This window comes from Lichenostomus cassidix, chromosome 5 (genome assembly GCF_008360975.1).
Source record: "Lichenostomus cassidix isolate B80296 chromosome 5, HeHo_3.0, whole genome shotgun sequence".
In the NCBI taxonomy this organism is placed as follows: domain Eukaryota; kingdom Metazoa; phylum Chordata; class Aves; order Passeriformes; family Meliphagidae; genus Lichenostomus; species Lichenostomus cassidix.
In genome coordinates this window covers 23,433,408-23,450,445 of record NC_139486.1, presented here as the reverse complement: position 1 = coordinate 23,450,445, position 17,038 = coordinate 23,433,408, and the positions used below count along the sequence as shown (strand labels likewise).

General features: G+C 38.9%; 1 protein-coding gene across 1 annotated transcript; it reads left to right on the top strand.

Annotated features, from left to right (window-relative positions):
• The first annotated feature begins 142 nt into the window (after window positions 1-142).
• On the top strand, window positions 143-10,325 carry PNN (pinin, desmosome associated protein). The gene is made up of 9 exons (XM_085061822.1): window positions 143-326; window positions 620-691; window positions 1,520-1,588; window positions 2,705-2,777; window positions 2,861-2,955; window positions 4,873-4,954; window positions 6,541-6,696; window positions 6,779-6,917; window positions 7,939-10,325. The coding sequence occupies exons 1-9, from the start codon at window positions 214-216 to the stop codon at window positions 9,222-9,224; spliced, it is 2,085 nt and encodes a 694-aa protein (XP_084917948.1). The 5' UTR covers window positions 143-213; the 3' UTR covers window positions 9,225-10,325.
• Window positions 10,326-17,038: the final 6,713 nt, after the last annotated feature.

Genomic DNA, 17,038 nt, shown 5'->3' with positions numbered 1-17,038 from the left:
CCCTGGGCCCTGTGATTGGTGAGCGCTTTCGGCGGGCCCCCCCTAGAGGTGTGCCCTTTCCCGTCGTGCCCAATGGTTGGCGGTCACAGGGGGCCGCCGGCGTGCGATTGGCTGCGCCGTCCCGGCCCGCGGCCAGCGAGGGGGCGGGGCCTGTTCCCCCCGTTTCCCAGCGGTGCCTCGCGCGGGGCCCGGCCAGGCCGCGCGGCGGGCGGGATGGCGGTGGCGGTGCGCGCGCTGCAGGAGCAGCTGGAGAAAGCCAAGGAAAGCCTCAAGCACGTGGACGAAAATATCCGCAAGCTCACGGGCCGGGACCCCAACGATGTGAGGTGAGGCGGGGGGCGCCGGGCCCGCCGCTGTCCCGCGGAGGAAGGGCCGGGCGGGGGGGTGGGACGCGCGTCGGGCCTGCAGGGCGGGCGGCGCGGAGCTGCCCGCGGGTCCACGCGGCCCTTGGCGGGCCTCTCTGCTCCGCTGGCGCGGCGATCGGGGAGCTCCGCCTGTGGCGGGGAGGACACGGCCGCGGGGCGCGGGAGGGAACGGCCGCGGGCGCGCCGGGCCGGGCGGGCAGCAGCACCCCCGGGACCGGGCAGGCACCGCTAACAGCGCCTACCGTTTCTTGCAGGCCCCCTCAAAACAGACTGTTAGCCCTCACAGGCCCAGGTGGAGGTAGAGGGCGCGGGAGCTTATTGCTAAGGTAAGGAGGTGCAGAACGGGCAGTGGAGTTTCATCCATCCTTCCTCGGGCAGCGGTTCGTGCCATTGCGCTGGGTGTTTGGTGTTTGCCTCCGGTACTTGCTGTACTGCTGTTTGAATGAGCACCAGAGCTGCCCTACAGGGCTTTGGGGGTTAAATTTAAAGTGCCTTTTCATTCTGAGTTGCAACAAGTTTAGGCGTGTGGCTTTCTCCAACCTTCTCAGCTGTTAGGCCAAAAAATTAGGGGAAACGTCAAAATGAAGGGAGTCGTATGATGTGTGGGACCTAGTCTCTTTGAAATCGTTCAAGATCAGTCTCTTGGTGATGAAAAAACTAGTATATGCTCCAGGAGGGGTGTTAAAATACGTGTAGATAAAACCACTAGTCTTCTATTGTAGCTTTTTGTTTTTCTTTCTTTCTCTTTCCTTGTCCCCACCCTCTCAAGTACAATGGAAGGGACAGTTTGTGTTGAGCAGCTCTTAATGGAGCAGGTAGCAGAATTTTTGCTGGATCTAAATATTAACCCACTGGTTAAGGCTTAATACATCTTGAAAATTACTGCAGATGTGATCATTTGAGCATAATGGGATCCTTGTTGCAGTGTAGCCATTCAGTTAGATACGTGCAGAAAGTCAAGGTGAAATTAGTTGGTTCACAAACAGTATGTTTGAACACTTCATTGCAGTGCTAACTAAATGGTGATAGAGCTAAGTAAAGTTTATGTTTTAAGTCATGACCACGAAGGCAAAATTGTAGCTCAATTGTGCAGCCTTAAGGTGGCCCAGGGATTAACCTGATTTGTTCTGCAATCACAAATGTTTTCTTTTTAGGCGTGGATTCTCGGATAGTGGAGGAGGACCCCCAGCCAAACAGAGGGATCTTGAAGGTGCATCCAGTAGGTGAGTGCAAAAAACTGATGCAGCAAATTTGCTTTTCCAAATAAGAATTTGTAACAGTAAACCAATAACTACTAATAACTGATGAGTTTCACTGTTGTCTTTGGAGATTACATATTCAAGACTAGTTGGAAATAATAAGTGTGATAACAAATCACTGTGGTGAAATCTTTCTCATGCCTTAAAGCAATATAAAGATGGTTGCAATAATATAAAGATATAGCAATACAAAGATACTTTGAATTTTTTGTCTGATTTGGCATATAATCTGGTATATTACATTCATCTTAGTAGTCACATTTGTTTGCAGTGGACACAAATTATGACTGAGATCTCCTGTTCAATAGATTGCATACAGGCAATGTGACAACAGACTCGGGTTTTGAGCTTTCACATCTTGATGCAGATCCATCAGATGTGACTGATAATAGTGAGATTAAGTACTGTGGGCACTAAAGATTCAGTGGTAGTTGTTCTTGAAATTCTTGAAATTTTGAGTTAGCAGAAAATGAAGCTGGGAAACAGGAAAGTGCTGTGCCACAAAGCTGAAAATGAAAACTGAAAAAAACTTCTACTTACTTATTTTAGGGCTTATTTTATTTAAATTGTTTAAGTTGTTCTTTGTTAAAGCCTTAGTTGGTCCATGTTCTCAGGTGGTAAACCCTCTGCCCCTCTCCCATAGATATTTGGTTGGTAACTTAAATAGCATTTCCTGTTTGAGAAAATTTGCAAATATTTCCATGTCAATGCATTGAAATCTGTCTAATGAGCCCTTGATACCGGTAGCCGTTTCAGAGGTTCTGGAAAAGCTCAAACATTCTAGAAAACAAATAAATTCTAAATGCATTTTAAAAAGTCAAATATGGTAGTTATGTGGATTCTTCTGTTTTTCTGTACTGTGCAAGTTGTATTAAAATTTAAACTGTTTTGTCTCACTGATTTTCACCAGCAATAGATTCTGTCTGTAAAATGTTACTTACTGGTTGTTGGAACAGTGGGGACATTTTTACTGGAGGTGCTGATTCTTCTGACTAGATATGATTGTATTTTTTTTCATGCTAGAAGAGATTCTCTCCTAAATTCATGATCTCTAATGACCACTAACATTTTCTTGTTTAGGCTGGGTGGAGAACGTCGGACAAGAAGAGAATCACGCCAAGAAAGCGACGCAGAGGATGATGATATCAAAAAGGTAATATATAGTAAATGGAACTGTGTGGGAGGGAACTTATCTGCAACATGATGAAAAAAGTAGTTTGTTTTTCTTTGTTGTAGCCAGCGTTGCCATCTTCTGTTGTTGCTACCTCCAAAGAGCGAACACGTCGAGACCTTATACAAGATCAAAATATGGATGAGAAAGGAAAACAAAGGTATGCAGAAATCTCTTTTACAGAAACATGATACTTGTGAGTGCTAGCATAGAAAGTAGCTTTAGATTTCTGAAAGTATTGCACGCAGGCTGTTATGTATCAAAGATCATGTTGAAGAATTACCATAATGATATAAAATTTATTTTAATAAGTATGCTCTCAAAATACTTCATGACAACAACATGTGCGTTGCTCACGTAATTGACAGGGATTCTATTTCTCAGGCCACCTACAGGAACAGGTTTGCTAGTGCTGTTTTAACATCTTTTGAGTAAGACAGAAATATCTGTAGCTTCATTGGTTGCTTAATGTCTTGGATTATTACAGCTGTCTTGGCTCATCAGTTATTTTGTACGTTGAAGGAGGTTTTTGGGTATGGTTCCTCATTCTCTCTGCCTCTTTTTTTAAACACAATATTTCCATCATGTGTTTCTTTTCTCTTATTACTTTGACTTTTTATTGTGTGTATAGTCTTACCCTCATTTTGCCCACTGCTTTTTAGATTCCTCCTATGTATATCTCCTTTTTCTTATATTTTATTTGTCTCAGGGATAGCTCATTAAAATTCTTTCTGAAATGCATTTCCATTGGTAAGAGGTGTTAGAAAATCATATTTGCAACTGTGTCCGTCCTCTTGGACTCCATCCACTTCAGACTGCAATTTACCTGGTGCAATAATAATTATACCACAAATAAATAGAAGAATGAGAACTGGAATAAGGAGCTATAGAAAGCTTCTCTGATAAGTCCCCACTGATCAACTGGCACAGAAAACTGGCACTTTGCTTGCTTCTTTTAGTTGTAACACCACTGATAGTCTGCTCTTGCTGCCATTACTAGGTTATAATCATTTCCCTCACAGGGAGACTTGTGAAATTCTTACTGAACTTCGTAGAGCTTCAGGCACTAAAAGTTTGTTCCCTCAGAACTGTCATTTTACTGCTTTTCAGTTCAGTAGTCTCTGGGGAGATGAGAAAATCAGTATTCATCTCTGGCTTGTGGTGAAAGGAGGTTCTTTAAGAGCACTGCACCCACTGAACTCCTGATTTTCCTCAGTGTCTTCTGGGATGTCATTCGTATACAAAGGCACTTTCAGTGATGTCTGGCTTTCAATTATTCCTGTTTCTACTATTTACTATACTTTTACCTTTCCATGTAAGGTTTGTACCACTGTAATAGAGTGATTTCCATTCTCTCTTAATCAGGTAGAAGTTCAAGGCAAATAAGAGAACCTGCCTCTTGTTGTAAAGACTTATTTTGGGATTAAATGAAAAGAAAGAAAAGGTGAAATTCAAGAAACTAGGTCTTGGTCAGAAAGAGGGGATTTGTTGAAGAATTTTACTTACTTTTCTCAAAACAACACCTAATTGGATGAGAGCAGTTCTGGTTTCATCCCACAGTGCAGTGTCTCATTGTTGGGCAGCTGTAGTAGATAAGCTTTCACTCCTTTGTGGCTGCATTTCTCCTTAGTAGTCTAAGCAGATTGTGGAGAGAGGAGTGTATGTTTTTCAGAAAGCCCAGTTTGCTGCTGTGTTGATAGCTCACACTGTATTTACTTGACCATTTTTTTCTTCAATACTCTCTGCTTTTAGATTTTTTAAAATATTTCCTTAGTGTCATTATTTCCAGATGAAAAATGTTTAGGCTTCCAATTTTCCCAATGCTAGCTGTTCTGTGTTACAGATAAGGGCTGTGTCTTACTCTTAAACAAAATAATATGTCACTGTAAATTATATCCTTGACTGTTGGCACAGTCAGTATGTCTTCTATTGCTAATGGCCTTGGGTATTACTGAGCCTTAAAAAATAAATATCTTTGAGGTGGAAAGTTTCTCTGATTGTTTATGCAAATGAAAATCTTAGTACTTGAACTGACTCTCAAATTTCTTTTTGTTGTGGGTTTGTTCTCTTTTTTCAGGAATCGACGTATATTTGGCTTGTTGATGGGCACTCTTCAAAAATTTAAACAGGAGTCTACAGTTGCTATTGCTACTGAGAGGGTACTTATTTTAAGTTCTATCAGATTGTAAATAATAAAGCAAAATTGTGTGGTTAAGCTGTTTCAAGTAAAAACAAAAATTCACTGCAGTGTAGGTTGCAGGTGCAGGAAATTGGTGAGAGTGCATGTAGGTTTTTGTTTGGCTTAATTCAGGGCGGTGAGGGTGGGAGCAGGACAGGGGTTCTAACTGACTTTGTAACACTGTTTCTGACGTTTGTAGAAGCAAAAAGGCAATATTAAATGGAAATTAATCAGGTAACCATTAAAGAGGTCACAGGCTACTTTTGGAAATGATGATGATGTGGTATTGTTGAAGCAGTGCCTACCTTGGTGTGTTCCAGATGTTTAAATTATAACCATATATATATAAATCTGTGGTTGGTTATGCTCTCTGTCTAAAAATGCTTTCCCCCTTCCACTACAGATAACCAGAATTTCTGGTTTTAATGAGTGAATGTGTGATTGTACTGAAGCAAAGGCTTTGCATGGCTTAGTGATTACTTAAAAAAACTTGTGTATGGGATAGTGGTAACTTTATTCCTAGTATGCCCTTTTAATTTGTGAAGGATGTGGTATTTGTTTACTGTTGCTCTAAATGGGTTATTCAGTTAATACTAATAACCTTTAGATTAAAAACAGTGTTTAAAAGTTCTAATTTCAGTAGTCCAGTTGAAGAGATAGATTTAAACTTAAAGCCTTTTCTGTACAGTGTCAGCAGAGCTGACTCACAGTGCTGGTATTGATTACTTTCAGATTCAGTATTTGAGTGGTTAAGCTAACTTGTCATGTGGCACACAAGACCAAAGTTCACTTTTGCCTGCTTGCTTTAGAACAACAAAAATATTTATCAGGTTTGTCTAGAAACATGGAGTCCCTGTCTAATTTATAGTAGTATGTGTTTGCACAAATAGTCTTCAAGGAGTTACTGCACTTTGCAAAATTTTTCTGAGACTCCATATAGAGACTTTTTTCTTTATACATATGAACTTGCTATAAATCAAAGTAGAGGCCAGAGGAGTTTTATGACACAGGTATTTCATCATCTAGGCAGTAAATTCTATTTTTTTATTGACAACTGTTATACAGTCTGAGCACATGGCATTCTAGGGCATTCCTGGATTGTAGTAATATATTTAATTAACAATTAATATACTGGAACTATTCACAATCTAATTTTTATTGGTCACAAACACCAGTCTGCAGTTCTTCATTTGTCTCTGGAGGAGTTGACGTTTTTCCCTCCCAAGTGGGAAATTTACCTGATTTCCCTGATAGATACCTGAAATATATTTCTTTTATTTTTCTGCCATTGGGGAAGAAAACTCAACCTGTTGAAGCTTATATTGAAAATTTAAATCCAAACTGAAAGATAAAAAAGCTGACAGAAATTCACAGGGCCCCATAATTATATAGTTAAACTAACAAAAAATTAGTTGCCAGCAAGCACCTGTAGTTTAGGAGGGATTTCCTAATGTGTTTTTAGAAATGCCTTTAATGTGTAAATAATTCAAGATTTTTAAGTGGACCAAACTAGAACACTTCCTCTTGATGTAGAAAAAAATTAAGATGGTACTTCATTTATTTTAGCAAAAGAGACGGCAAGAAATTGAACAAAAACTTGAAGTGCAGGCTGAGGAAGAGAGAAAGCAAGTTGAAAATGAGAGGCGAGAACTGTTTGAAGAAAGACGTGCTAAACAGACGGAGCTGCGGTTATTGGAGCAAAAGGTTGAGCTTGCTCAGTTGGTGAGTTTTTATTTTGTTCTTGGTCTTTCTCTTGTTTAAACTGTTCTTGTGTATCTCAGGGTTATTTTCTTTCATTTCTCAGCAAGAAGAATGGAATGAACATAACGCTAAAATAATTAAATACATAAGAACAAAGACAAAACCTCATTTATTCTACATACCTGGCAGAATGTGTGCTGCTACCCAGAAGCTGATGGACGAGTCACAGAAAAAGATGAATGGTAAGTGGTCTTTGTGTTACAAAGGTCCTTGTTCCTGCCCTGCTTTGTTTGCCATACAAGTTTCTTTTAAGTCTCTGCTTAAATATATGAATTCTGTGCTTAAGACAAACTATATTCTTACACGGGTTTTCATCGTAAGTAGGCATTACTATTTCAGGGACTTATTTTTGCATTGAATGGGATTTGATTCTCCTACAAGAAGTCAAAAGATATGTATGCATAATTTCAGAGGTTTGTGTTAAAAACAGTCCTTTATATTAGCTTTAGTACCTAGATGTATCCCAGTGCAGCAACTTAGTTTTTGAAAAGGCAGGTTCTGTGAAGACCCAAGGAAATGCAGGTGTTTACAAAGCATTTGAGAAGTATTTTCTTAAGCGCAGCACTAGAACTTTTGATGACATTTTTTTATCTCAATGTGTGTTCATTTTTGTTTCACAGGATGACTATATTTTTCTTTTGGAAAACAATTTAAAATACTCCGATTGATGGTAGTCTTACTGTTCTTTTTTTATTAAACTAAGAATGTATTGGTTTGTTTTTCTCTTAGGAGCTTTTCTTCATTTTGTGGGGTTGGGGGATAAGAGAAGGTAGCTCACCTGTCTGAATAGCCTACAGTAATTAAGCTTTCTTAATACCTAACCAGCTTTTTGCTTATTCTCACTGTCTTTTGTTTACCTTAGGAAGTATAACCTTAATAGATAAATACCAGGAAATTAAGGTATTCCTTTGATATACTGTGGGTTGGTTTGATTTTAATGAAGTCAAAAACTTTCTGTTAGCTTAGATTTAGGGCTTTACTGTTCTAATACTCAGCTGAGCTTGCTCTCCCCTTCGCTTTGTTTTCTTAAGGTAACTAGCAGTCTTTTTTGTTATGCATGAATGGCTTGATACTTCAGAAAGAATAAGGATGCAGTATTTAGAAGTTGAACAATTTGATAACTTACTAGCTCATAGTTTAAGGGTAGATAGACTCCAATGTCTGTAGATTATCTTAACTATTTTTAATGCATTTATTCCCTAGCACTCTTTGAAAGCAGGAGAAATGAATTTGCAGAGCAGATTAACAAAATGGAGGCCAGGCCCAGAAGACAATCTATGAAGGAAAAAGAACATCAGGAGGTGCAGAATGAAGAAAAGAAGCAAGAACAGAACAAGGAGCAGGAAGAGGGTAAGGTGGCTCAGCAGGTGGAAGAGATGGAGACAGGTAATCAGCACAATGATGTAGAAATGGAGGAGGTAGGGGAGGAAAAGGGAAAAATAGGTTCAGGTTCAGGGCATAGTGATGCAGAAAAAGAACAGGAAGAGGATGAACAGAAACATGATGTGGAGATGAAAGTAGAAGAGCCTACTGAAGTGAGGGAGAATGATAAGCAACAGGATGGTCAGCATGAGGAGGTCACAGTTGTAAAAGAGGAAAGTGAAAATACTCAGACAGTGGATAATGAGCAGGATGTGGCTGAAATGAATGAGGCAGATAGTGTAGAACCTGTAGAAAATGAAAATGGCAAAGAAATAGAACCAGAAACAGAGTGTGATGCTCAGCCAGAAAAGGTGTGTAATGTTCCTTCTCCCAAGAAGGAGAGAGGTATCAAAACAGAAAATAAAGCTGAACTTGAAGAAACACAGGAGAAAGCACCTGAAGCTCAGACAGAATCTGTGGCTGAGGCTCTATCTCAGCCACAGTCTGTGCCTCTAGCACAGTCACCTCAGTTGTCTCAGTCCACTCAGGATACAGAGCCTCAGGCAGACAAGGATGAAAATGCTGTGCTGTCTGTAAAGGTGGTTGAAGCACAGGCAGGGCAGAATCAGACACCGAATGTAGAAAGTAAGAATAAGACTAGGAGTAGAAGCAGGGGTAGGGCAGGGAACAAAACTGGTCATAACCGTAGCAGCAGCAGCAGTAGCAGTAGTACTTCAAGCAGTACTACCAGTGCCAGTAGTTCCAGTACTGGCAGCAGTACCAGTCGAAGCAGTTCCACCAGCAGCAGCACTACAAGTGGAAGCACCAGCAGGGACAGTAGCAGCAGTAGCTCTAGCAGTAGTGAAAGTAGAAGCCGAAGCCGAGGAAGAGGGCATAACAGAGATAGAAAACGCAGAAGGAGCACGGACAGGAAGCGAAGGGATGCTTCAGGAGTAGACAGAAGTCACAAGTCCTCAAAAGGTGGTAGTAGAGATACCAAAAGCTCAAAGGATAAAAGTTCAAGGTCTGACAGAAAGAGGTCTATATCAGAAAGTAGTCGGTCAGGCAAGAGAACTTCACGGAGTGAAAGAGACCGTAAATCAGACAGGAAAGACAAAAGGCGTTAACAGAAGAGACCAAGCTTCCTTAGCCTAATCTTTGCAGCAGAAGATTATTTCAGTGAAAGGATTCCTTGTCAGGAGGAAGAGAAGGCTGCCTTAAGAATTGCATGCTGTAAAAAATCTTTTGGAAAAATGCAGACTGTTTACCAGGCATTCTTGTACTTTTTACATAATTTTGTAAAAGGTTACTTACCAAAATTATGTGAAGTTCCTGAAAATGTAAAAATAAAAGATTAACACTCCTTTGCATTTTTTTTTAAATATCCTGTACTCATTAAGATCCTCTGTATATTTTAATAGGTAAATCTTTAAAGTAGATGTGATCATTTCTTCTGTATGATACACTTTTTTTTTTGTAGAAATAAATGTGCATTTTAAATTAATTGTTTGAGATGTCCTGTTGACAATTAAATTCCCCTTTTTAGATCATATGTAGGAAGGCAGTATTGCAGAAAATGTAAAATTTTGCCTTTCCCCTCTATTCCTTGCAAGAATGGGAATTTTAAGACCTAGTAAAGCAGATAATCTCTCCAGTGTGGGGTAGGAAGGGAAAGTAATTGATTTGAATCGATGCTTTTTGTTTTCTTCTGTAACTGCAAGCTCTTAGTCAATTCTATCTGTCTTCCAGTTTTATAAAAATTTCCTATCCATAGGCAGGCAGTGATTAAATGGGAGCATTAACATTGTCCAAGATAGCTCAAGTCAGTCTGGAAAACCACTCCTATCTGCCTTCTGCGGGTGCTTTGGTAATATTTACTTCTATGTTCTAGTTAATCTGTTCAATGATGATCCTTGTTTTGGTGGCCAGTGGAGGAAGATTTCAGCTTGCTTCTCAGCCAGGATTCTTTTTATTTTAGTTGCAGACTAATCTTTGATCCCTTCATACCACTAGGAATAATTACATTGCAGTGTTGGAGTTACCTGGGACTACCTAATACTAGTGTTGTGTGCGTGCAAGAATGCTTTCTGAATGTATTTAATAAAACTTAAGGTGGTATAGTGTTATCTATGAAGGTGAATACTGTTTTTATATAATTTTGTATGGAAAACAATAACATCTGTTGCTTTGTTCTGTACATGTGCAAATAAATGTCGCTTTGTAGACTACTCTCTCAATGCCTATGATCTTTTCTATTAACAGGTGTATTACTTTAGTCTTTCTGCATTTAAAGTATGAATTGTAATTGCAGTTGACTGTACCTTACAAGCTCTGTATCCAGAATTATTCTTAAGGGCTTTAATTGTCTATTAACTGAACATGAAACTATCATGCTATAATCCATGTTGTCTTGACAGGAAGCAAATTCTGTTATCTCATATGCTAAGTCACAGACCAGGACATGTAAGCTTGGTTAAGTGTACAAAATGCCATATACACCCCATTTTTCTGGAATGTAGTTGCCAAGTTCTAGCTTGGAGTGTGTCAGTTTTCATCAGAACTCAAGAGTAGTGACAGATTTATGTGTTGTGAAGTGCTGAATGTCATGACTTCAAGAAACGCATCTAGTAAGGGATGAAGTGGAGTGCAGCACAAATAGGCACAATGGGAAAACTTCCAGTTTCTCGAGGAGTTCAGATTCTTCAGTCCATTTGCTACTTCAGTATGCTGTCTGCCTCTGCCTGTCTACAACAGAGTAATTTCTAGTTCTTGTCAGTACTTTCCAACTAGATTTCATTCCCTTCAGGGAATGTTCAGGTTTAATGTGCCATCTTTTTTGAAGGACCAACATAAGTTTAAATGCTGTATTGAAGATGTTAAATAGTGTTCTACCAAAGAAGCCTCTAATACTGTGTAGCTGAGTAAATGTTACTGGTTTACATGTTTTGACTAATTTCAGGTTTCAGATTGCTTTTGGAAGCCATTTTAGTTTTGTCAATTAATTACATTTTTTCATAACATTGAGTAATTTTAATGTTTCTTATTTTGAGCCTGTGTGATTCAGTGCTGTAGTGCATTTACTGCATAGTAAATGGCTTGTCCTGTGGTCAGCATGCAAAGCTTCTGCCCACTCTTTCAGAGCAGCATGTTAACAGGGTTTATGAAAACAACAGGATGATGGATCCTGGTAGGTGAACTAAGGATTGGATTGATTACATTGTTTCAGGTTATATTCCCAGCAGCAATTTATTTTTGACTGTGAAAATACAGGAGCTTTGTTGCTGAGTACAAAGCTGGTGATGTAATTGATGCTTTAATGTTTGTTAGAAGAAACTTACTACCATGGTTAAGCAGTGCCAGTATTTGTTGGTGTTCCTAGATCTAAGCAGCTCAGTGTAAGAAACAGCAGTATGTGATAATTTGGTAAGACCAAAGTTTTCTAAGAGCTAGATATTCCTGCCAATATTCCACTCTAGCAATAGTTCAAGATGGTAGTATACTATTAGCACCATAAAGGAGGAGTGATTTTAGTAACTCTTACATTTTCCCTCAAGGTCCCCTCCTCTTATCTTGAAACAATTTCAGAGCTGTGCATATGAATGAGACCATGAAAATAGCTGACAACTTCAAGACTGAATTTGAGGAACAGCTTGTATTTTCTGAGCATCTAGTGCAGGTTAGCATAGTGGTAAGAAATGATTGAAACATTTTCTAATTTCCCTTCCCTACAACGGTGAGTGGAGATAAAGGGGGGAAAAAAAGCCTTGTTCTCTTTTTACTCAAGTAAAGTGAAGAAAGGAACAATAGTTTTTCCCTTCATGTAAGAATGAAGTAGAGATGCTTTACGTGAGTGGGGTATATACCATGTGTGCTCTATGCCTGTCTTCTGAAATGTTGCCATCAGATGGTCACTTCTAGCTTTATAATTTAAGAAGGCTGTTGGTAGTTTGGGGTTTTTTATAACCTTTATACTAGGCACTGACTCTCTACCAATACTTGTCTTTTTATTCAGTGCTGATGCACTGATAAGCTGGAAGTCTCAAAGAATGTATTTTTTCCACAATGTTCCACTAGGAGTTCTTGTCAGAGTAGATGTTACAAAGATTGTTCATTAGTTAAAAGCTGAAACGACTTTAGATAAAAGGCATATCTCTTCAAATTCCTCCTCTTTAAGGTGATGTCTTTGTGCTTAGAACAGCTTCTTTATATTTCATTCAAAGGAAACCCGAACCTAATTTCTGCAGAGAAGTAGGTATTAGTAAACTGAATACCTCTCTCCAGAAAAGTCAATTTCTAAAACCCGTAAATTTACAACTAGATTTCTAGAATATTTTGTATTTACTAGGAGAGTGATGGTCTTCTGGTTAGGTCCAGTTATAAGATTCAGGTTCAGCTGCTGATTTTATCGCAATTACTGTGGTACAATAGGGCAAACATTAATTTGATGTGTGTTCAAGATCGTAATGGGTTTGCCTGGTCAAAAAAGAATTTCTCTGAGACTGTGTATTTATGATGGGATCAAATGCTGCAGCAGTGGTGTATAAGTAACATAGAGTGATCTGTGTTTTGGAGGGTATAGTTTTGCTCTTTCAGTCTCAGGGTTTTTCTCGTGGTTCAGGCAGTTGTTATTACATGAGAGAATTCTATTATATGGCAAAATGTGAGGTGTTCAAAGCTTGGAAATATATTCTCAAGATTCAAATAATAAAAGTCATAACTTCCATGATTTTTTAGAAATGCACTGCCAGTTAGCATGTTTTGTCACTGTTCATGTAATGGAGAAGCAATAGTATTTTTGTCTTGCTACTTGTTATCCTGGCTGAAAAAGTTGGGTTACCTCTAGTGGATGAATGTTACCTGCTTAGATTTGATTTGAAGAGTGAATTAGTGTTACTTTTCTTCCTTTGACTTATTTCTTGAAAGATACTTGTTTAAAAAACAAAATCTTTGTGATATGACTTTTGATTCAATGTATAAATTTATCTGTATCTTCATCCAAACATCCTAAGTCAGGAGAACTGTATTGTTAAAGTGCTTTTGCCATGGACTATATTTTTCCACATACTGTGGAAAAATATTCTACACTGTGAAACTCTACATTCTATGTTGAGCCCTTTGGTGCTACCTAAAGAGTATAGCCAAAGTTGTATATTCTGTTCTTATTATAAAATAGATATTAGGAGAACTTTTACCAACTTCTGATTTGCTTTGATTCTTATTATTAATGCAGATACTTGGTAATCTAGGAAATGCAACATCTTTACAAGGCCATGTCTTAAAAGAGCCACCCAGTGTAGCCATACACTAATTGGTTTATTTCAATTATGCCCTTAATTCTGATGCCCTTAATTCTGATCCTTCTTTGAATTCTAGTATGCTTTAACCGATGTCTGCCTTTCTAGTTCAGCAGTTACAGTTACTAAGATGTCATTGCAAGTAAAAATAGCTTCATCCTAATGACAGTTGTTGGAAATAGATCTTACTTTTCATTTTTGTTGTTTGTCTTTGCATGTGCAGTAGTACTCACATTCATTGCTTCAGCTCTGCAGAACAGAAATTAACCGAACTCTCACTCTATCTGCTATAAAGCTTTCAACTTTGTCCTTTGGAATCCAGCTATAATAAACACCATAAATCTTTGACTTCAGCTTAGAGGTGATTGGAAGTTATGCTTGTGTAGCATATGCTATGTATAGGATTTGCACCCGAAAGAAAAGAATATTTGGTATGAATATGATTTATTATTGAAGTTACTAGAGGAACAAATAACATAGGACAGAGATCAGAGCAGTGTTCATCAGCATTTAAGCCTTGAAGAATGCTTCTTGAGACTAACCAACACAATGAGGAGTGCTCAGAATGACTTGAAAATTTCAAATGCACTTTCAACTGAGTAGCTAAGATATTTATTTTACCTTCATATAAATACTTGGACTAAATTTTGTATCCATGTGAAACTGAAGTCAGAGCTATTTTCACAAATACAGTAATAATGTTCAGACCTCAAGATGTGGGTCTGATTGTTCTCCCCACAAACCTACTTAAATATGTAAATTTAGGTGTCAGAATACCTCACTTTTCCATTTTTAGGTGAATGGGCTCCATGTTGCCAGGCCCCAAAAGGGACTGTTAACCTTTCTAGGCCCATTGCTGGGTTTTGCCCCATGTTCCATGTTTGGTGTGCAACACTATGAAAGACTTCTGACCAGTTGGATAAAAATGTCCTTTTTCTTTTTTTTTTTTTTTTAATACAACAGTATATAGAGAGTCCTTCAAATATAAATTACTAGTATATTCCTTCTCATCAATCTGTTTTGTAGAGACTTGGGAAAGAAAAAAATTGGGCAGTATTAAAGTTAGGAGTGACAGGGCATGCTGATCTGTAGTGCATTCCTTGGTGCTCTGCGGTGGATTACCTAACAGCAGAGGCAGCTGGTGTAACAGGTCATAGGATAGGCTGTCTGATTATCAGGTCATGTGGCACAGGAAGGGGCCAAAGTGTTAGATTGCAACTGGGGGAACATATCATCTCTGTGAAGTTTTTGTTTGCAGGCCACTGCTGGTTAAGGTGACCCTGGCTCACTCTGTGCCCTTTCTTTGCTGGCTCAGTAGATCAGACTAAGAAGCACCAGTGTCTGGCAGGTTTGAGTTGAGGAGCAGGACGAAAGGGTCACCATGCTGCAAGTAGGATACAGCTTAGGTTTGGGGAAAGAGAATACAGTGAATTCTGCATGAGTCATACTCTAGACTGAAGGAGGGGCAGGCTTACTAGGAACCATATGACTGCAAATATGTTAGGAAGGAATGCAGATTCTTGGGACACTATCAGGCAGGCAGAGAGAAGAGGCCTTCTCATGCAGGACAGTGGGAAAGGAAAAGTGAAGCTTTTTTATAGGTTAATAAGATGTATTGTGTTTAGGCCTCCAAAGAGGCATAGGACAATGATGTGAAACCATTGAAGCAAAGCCTGCTTCTAATGCAAACAAAGATAGAGACTGTTTTTACAAGTAGTCAATTCTGAAAGACAATGGGTACAATCTAGGGAAGATCCTGATTAGACAGAAGAGGAAAATATTTCACAATGAGAGCAATTGGGCGTTGGAACAATCTCCCCATGAAAGTGGTGGATGCCCAAATGTTTTGGCACTCCCAAGATTCATGTGGACCATCTTGTCTACACCATGCTTTTGCCTAGACAGGTTGGACCAGATGAACTTCAAGGTCCCCTTCATACCTGGGATTCTGATTCTCTGCAGGTTTTCATTTATAGCACAACTTCATGCCTATATAACCAGTGTATACCTTCCTACGTAATTACTACTTTAAAGCATAACACGTATTTGAGAAAAAATTATTTATTACTACATATTGGATGATAGGATGCTAAGAAACAGAGTATTCTTTAAAAAGCAGGACATGTCATTTGCTTAGCTTTGCTCCACTGTTCTGTGATATATGACACAGAGATACAGCATATGGAATTTCTAGTTGTCTTACAAGCCTGAAAATTGCCAGGCACCTTTAAAAGACTTTGGAGCCAAGTAAGTATTTCCCATGCTAAATGATGGATTGTAATTAGCATTTACTATGTGAGAACGCTCCAGAAGAATACGTGGAAAAAAATTCTGTTCTAAGTTCCCAATGACTAGCTATAAATTATCTAAAACATATCAATGCACACAAAAAAAATTATTAAAGAAACAAACAAAAAAAATAGCTAGAACACTGTCAGTAGCTATATTAGCATAAATGCAAATCAATATAAGCATAAAATTGATAGTTCATCTATCACCTTAAGGATATAGAAATTGAACAGAAAATAGCACCCCCTGCATTCCAGCTGGTCCTTAGAGATCAGAGGGCCTGGATGTGGCTGGGCTTGATTTACAATTATAATCAACTTGGCACTCTAAGTCTGGTCATGCTCAGTAAGAGCTTTCACAAGCACAGATGCACAAATAGTGCAATTTACCAATCCAAAACTACAGGTCAAGCTGTGCTTAGTTAGAACCTTCAGAGTCCCAGATTCACACATAGCATACATAATTTGGTTTATTGAAACAACAGAAACACAGACTTGGAATTGCTGTTGATAAACAGCACTAGATGTGTCAGAGCTCTAACAATAAAAATAATACTGCGTCAGCCTGGGTAATAATAATAATCCTATGCAGAAGCTTACCAAGGAGGCAGCCCTGCTTATGAAGAGGGAGATGAGAATAACCCACCGAGTGACTCCAAGATCCTTTTGGGTCTTTCTTTAAGTACATGAAAATTCTACCGGGTTTACATACAGCCCAACCTTATTCTCCTCCTCCTTATTTACACGTAGCATAATCTAGGTGGAGGGTTGACTAATATAATCACATACGTGGTAGCATGTACTTCATTAATCTTAGCATACTCAGGGTGTGCACTTTAATACTTAAATAGCCCTTATTCAGGCAGAAGTTACTTTTTTAGCCATAGTGTCCTTCAAAGTTCTAGTCATCTGACTTTGTTCTGTTCTTTTCAGTTCTTCAGAGACAAAACAGGACCATCCTATCTCCACAGGGCCTCCTCCTTTGGCCCACTCATCCTTTCCTGATGTCAGCTATGCAGAACTCCATCTGCAAAGACAATGTAGAAGGAATGTGATGTAGGCCATAGATAGTAGGTGGTCTTAGCCCTTACTGGGCTCCTTGGTCATCACCCTACACCATCTTAAAATCAGATGAAAGATGTGCATTAAAAATGCATTCATAATCCAGAAATAATTCTAATACAATTCCTGCTGAATTTCCCCAGGCACAATCTTCTACAAACTCAGTGAAGAAGAATCTCTCTGATAGAGGCTAAATTTTGATTTGACCAGAACTACTTTCTTTGTATTCAAAACATCAGCCTAACTATCAGAACATAGTTAATTATTAATTCATGTGTATAATCAGGACACCTGACT